The following is a 5,193-nucleotide window of genomic DNA, read 5'->3' as shown; positions in this document are numbered from 1 at the left end:
GCTAAAGACACTTGAAAAGTTCTCATTAGCGTCCTAAAAGATAAACTAGACGTAATTTTCAAAAAAGTAACGTGAAATCTCACCGAGCAGCAGCAGTTTGAGTTCCCTCCGCGAGTCTTTCTTGTCTTTCCTCAGCTGTTTGTCGATCTCCTGGTTGATCCTCTGCCTCTCCTTCTCCTCCGCAGACATGCAGCATCCAGCCATCGTGTTTTAATTATTCGAAATTTCTCCTTCACACTAAACTCTGACTAGGTTTACCTCTCCTTTACTCCGCAGTCTGAGAGAGAGTTCATGAATGGGCTCCTCCTTTAGTCCACTGAACATAATCTCTCATTCTCCAGCAGAAACTTGTGTCTGTTTGTTTTCGTAGTGATGGTTTTGTCAGTCTGGTGAAGGAATAAAAGATGTTTTCGCGACAGAAACATCACATTAAACTCACACACATGCACCGAACTGACTGCTACGCGTGACAGTGACAGTTCTGATGATGATGGGCATCTCTGTGTCAATCAGACGCGAGGGGGCGGGGCTTACGGACACACCTGAGCCAATCAGGAAGCAGGATGTCCTGTCTCGTTCAGGTAATCTCTTCAATTCAGACGCAATGAATGGAAGAATGAATAACAATTGATCGTGAGATTTGGAGCGTAAAAAACAACTGAAAATATTATATTATATTATATTATATTATATTATATTATATTATATTATATTATATTATATTATATTATATTATATTATATTATATTATATTATAAATACAATGAATATGTAATAATATATTACTTATAAATTTGTCGGTTTTAGGAATTTCTGTAAATGTTTTATATATCCAAACATAAAATGATGAATATATTTTACAGTAGCAATTACTGAAATGAAATATTGTTTAATTTTCAAAATAAATTTAACTTTTTTTTTTCAATTTGTTATGATGAATGTTTTATGGTTTCAGTTTTAGTTACCTATAATACTACTTTGACAAATTTTAAGCTTACTATAGTACTCATAATAAATGGCAATTATTAATAATGAATTGTTCTCCAACATACAAGATGATAAATGCATCTAATATGATATAATATAATATAATGTAATAAAATATAATATAATAAAATACAATGCAATACAATACAATACAATACAATACAATACAATGCAATACAATGCAATACAAAATAAAATAAAATAAAATAAAATAAAATAATATAAAATAAAATGGAATGAAATAATGTAATATAATATGATATAATATAAATTAATATAATATAATATAATATAATATAATAATATAATATAAAATAATATAATATAATATAATATAAAGTAATATAACAAAATATAATATAATATAATATAATATAATATAATATAATATAATATAATATAATATAATATAATATAATATAATATAATATAGGGGCAGCACGGTGACACAGAGGGTCTATTATATTATATATTATATTTTGTTATATTACTTTATATTATATTATATTATATTATATTATATTATATTATATTATATTATATTTTGTTATATTACTTTATATTATATTATATTATATTATATTATATTATATTATATTATATTATATTATATTTTGTTATATTACTTTATATTATATTATATTATATTATATTATATTATATTATATTATATTATATTATATTATATTATATTTATTATATGCAGCATGGTGGCACAGATATTATATTTTATTACACTATAATAAATACACTTTCAGAAATAAAGGCACAGGAGCTGTCACTGGGGCAGTATCCTTTCAGAAGGCGGATATTTGTACCTAAAGGGTCCATAATGGTAACTCAAAAGTACTTTTAGGTACATTTGGGGACTAATATACACCTTTGAAGTACCACTGTGGACTCTTTCGGTACAAATATGTATCCAACACATATCTTTTAAAAAGGTATTGCCACAGTGACGGCTCCTGTACCTTTATTTCTGACAGTGTAACATAATATAATTTAATGTTCTATAATAAAAGCTTTAGTATTTAAGTCTTTCGGTTATTCAGGGGGCAGTTTTTGATATGCTGACATAAATATTATAATTAATTATAGACAAATATGTAACCACAGTGCAGGATTTAGTTTGCATTGTTTCTTTCTAGAATCAAGTCCAATATCAATATTATTTCACTCATGAATATTTTCATTGGTTTGTGATGCTCAGTTCAGCTGCACTACCGAGAGACATAATTTAATCATAAATGTTATGATGAAACCTAATTTCTGTTCTGACATAGATTATATTTGAATGTAAACCGAGCCGACTCGCATTCAGCACACTGTAATATGAGTCCTGGGCTTTGCAGGAGTACAGAGGGAAGAAAAGGCTTTGATTATTGTTATTGTTATTATATTTCAGATGAATAACTTCTATTTGCTCAGACACACTAAAAGGTCACACCAAGCTTTACGCAATTAGGTGAGGTTTCTGCACAGAAAGGTCTAGATTTAAGCAAAACTTTGTCCTTTTTGCTGGTTGTATTCAAAGTACTCGAGGAAATCATTTGCAACTGCTTTCCTAGTAAAAATTGCAGGGAATCTGAATACACGGAAAGAGTCGGGAAAATTACTTCTTATTTCCATGTCTTTAAATCAACACACTCTCGCATTCTCATTCTGAAGGATGAAACACCTTGGAAATAAGTTTTATTCATGACAAATAAATAAATAAAGAAATAAATCAAGCAAGCAAGCGAACAAATGAATAAAACAAACAAACAAACAATTAAATAAATAAAACAAGTAAGCAAACATATAAACAAACAACAAATCAATCGATTAAACAAACAAATTAATAACAAACAAATAAATAAAACAAGTAAACAAAAACAAACAAAAACTAAATAAATAAATACAATCAAACAAACAAGCAAACAAGCATATTAAAGACAAACAAATAAATAAATACTAAAACAAGCAAACACACAAACAAATAAACATTAAATCAATCAATCAAATAAATAAAAAACAAGCAAAAAAATTTATTAAAAAACAAGTAAACAAATAAATAAACAATCAAATAAAAAATAAAGCAGGCAAACATATATGCAATCAATCAATCAAACAAATTAAAAACAAATAAATCAATAATTAAAATAAGCAAACACACAAACCAACCAACAAACAAATAAACCAACAAGCAATCAAATAAATAAACAAATTAATAAAAAATAAAAAATAAAACAAGCAAACATACAAACAACTAAACATAAAATAATTTAATCAATCAAACAAATAAACAAAAAACTGAACAAGCAAACAAATTAATGACAAATAAACAAACAAATAATAAATAAATAAATAAATAAATAAATAAACAAAGCAAACACACAAGCAAACAAACAAATAAACAAACAAATAAATAAATAAATAAATAAATAAATAAATAAATAAATAAATAAATAAATAAATAAATAATTAAATAAAACCAACAAACAAACAAACAAATACACAAAAAACTAAACAAAAAATCTAACAAAAAATAAAAGATAAATAAATAAATTAATAAAACAAGCAAACACACAAACATAAATAAACTAACCAACAAACAAAAACAAAATTAATGCAATCAAACAAACAAACAATCAAACAAGCAAAAAAGCAAAAACAATAACAATTAATAAATGATAAAACAAGCAAACAACACAAACAAATAAACATTAATCAATCAATCTATCAATCAATCAAACAAATAAACTAAAAACTAAACAAACAAAGGAACAAACAACAACTGAATGAATAAATACAAATCAAATGCTTATAGTTGTTTCCCCTCAAGAAAATCTCTCTGTGAATGTATTGTAAGTTATATATGCGTTATCGTATTTCTCATTGATTTAATTTAATTTTACAGATTTTTATTCCTTTTTATTTTTATTTTTTTTGTAATTTGCTCTTTATATTTCTTTGTTTTATTGTTTTTTCTTTAATATAAAATCAAATAATAATATTTGATAATCTATGGTATGATTTTTAGTTTACGTTTGTTTTGTTTAATTGTATTTTTTATTATTTAATAATCACAATTAGTCTTTTCCCAGCACTACACTGTAAAAAACGTATCTGTAAATTAGCAGTTCTCTGTATTTTGTTTTTAGTTTTCTCTGTTTATTTCTGCTTTTGAATTACATTATGGGATCTTGATCTGTCTTCCAACAACTTTTAACCATGAAAAGTAAAAAAAAATTTACTTTAATAACATTTTTCATAGTTTAAAGTGCTTTATTGTCTGGGTAATAAACTGCCACCACATCTTCTGTTACTTTACAGACTTATTTCTCTCTCTCTGTAGTATTTCTTCTAAATTATATTATAGCAAACTACTAAAATGTCAATAAAAGTCACTTTGTTAAACTGTAGAGTTGAATTTTCAACATCAAAAGTAGGCAGAACAGAAATAAACACTCCATAATGCAATTTACAATCGTAAATAAACAGAAAACACTTGAAAACACAAAATAATTAACACATATACAGTGTACATGTAAACAATACTTTTTATATGCACTGGCCCTTTAAGAGACGGCTTTGTAGCTCCATCCAGCAGATGGCGATAAGCGCATGCGCACAGATGCAGTTTCACCCGCAGAAAGAGACGCTGCGTCGCTTTCAAACCGCCGCGGTTTGTTTTGGTTTTGACGCGCTCGGCTGGGAGGGAGGATTTGATTATTTATCGGTCTCTAGAGTAGAAACCACGACAACATCCATAACAAAACAGGTAACCAGCCTTTTACTGCTTTTAACACAATAAAAGACACAAAATAAATAAGTAAATCAGCTCTGAATCGCTTGCTGTGGCTTCGACAAAACCATATTCATGTTGTCAAGAATGCATATAATATATAAACATGCTGAGATTTGGGGAAAGAATGAGCTAGAAACAGGTTACTGTACACGTTTGCATGTTGTATTTATATTTATTTGTCTTCAGACATTCATTCTCACAATAGATGTTTTACTTTGAAGATTTGTTGTCCACAAAATATCTATTATTACACGTTATTTACAACCATAGTTCTTTACAATACGTTTATTTTTATTATTGAATGCGATTAATTTAACTTTAAAAGGCTGTTTAACTTGAGCATAATTGAAGTAAACGGTTATATTTCCTATTGTCCTTGAATTATTTTTCTGCTGAATGTGTACTGACAAGAATTT

General features: G+C 26.7%; 2 protein-coding genes across 4 annotated transcripts in view; one reads left to right on the top strand and one right to left on the bottom strand.

Moving 5' to 3' along the window:
* Window positions 1-523, bottom strand: part of gna14a (guanine nucleotide binding protein (G protein), alpha 14a) — a 29,438-nt gene extending 28,915 nt beyond the window's left edge. The window contains exon 1 of one of the 2 annotated variants that reach the window (XM_087265549.1): window positions 84-523. In XM_087265549.1, coding sequence (XP_087121675.1) covers window positions 84-204 — 121 coding nt within the window. In that variant the 5' untranslated portion in view covers window positions 205-523. The remainder of the gene's footprint in view (window positions 1-83) is intronic. The other variant, XM_087265550.1, reaches the window with a different exon arrangement.
* Window positions 524-4,637: 4,114 nt separating this feature from the next.
* Window positions 4,638-5,193, top strand: part of cep78 (centrosomal protein 78) — a 20,742-nt gene continuing 20,186 nt past the window's right edge. For both annotated transcript variants that reach the window (XM_087265548.1, XM_087265547.1), the window contains exon 1: window positions 4,638-4,750. The gene's annotated coding sequence lies outside the window, so the exon portion shown is untranslated. The remainder of the gene's footprint in view (window positions 4,751-5,193) is intronic.

Source organism: Danio rerio, chromosome 8, assembly GCF_052040795.2.
Source record: "Danio rerio strain M-AB ecotype USA chromosome 8, GRCz13ab, whole genome shotgun sequence".
In the NCBI taxonomy this organism is placed as follows: Eukaryota; Metazoa; Chordata; class Actinopteri; order Cypriniformes; family Danionidae; genus Danio; species Danio rerio.
This window is presented reverse-complemented; position numbering and strand designations above follow the sequence as displayed.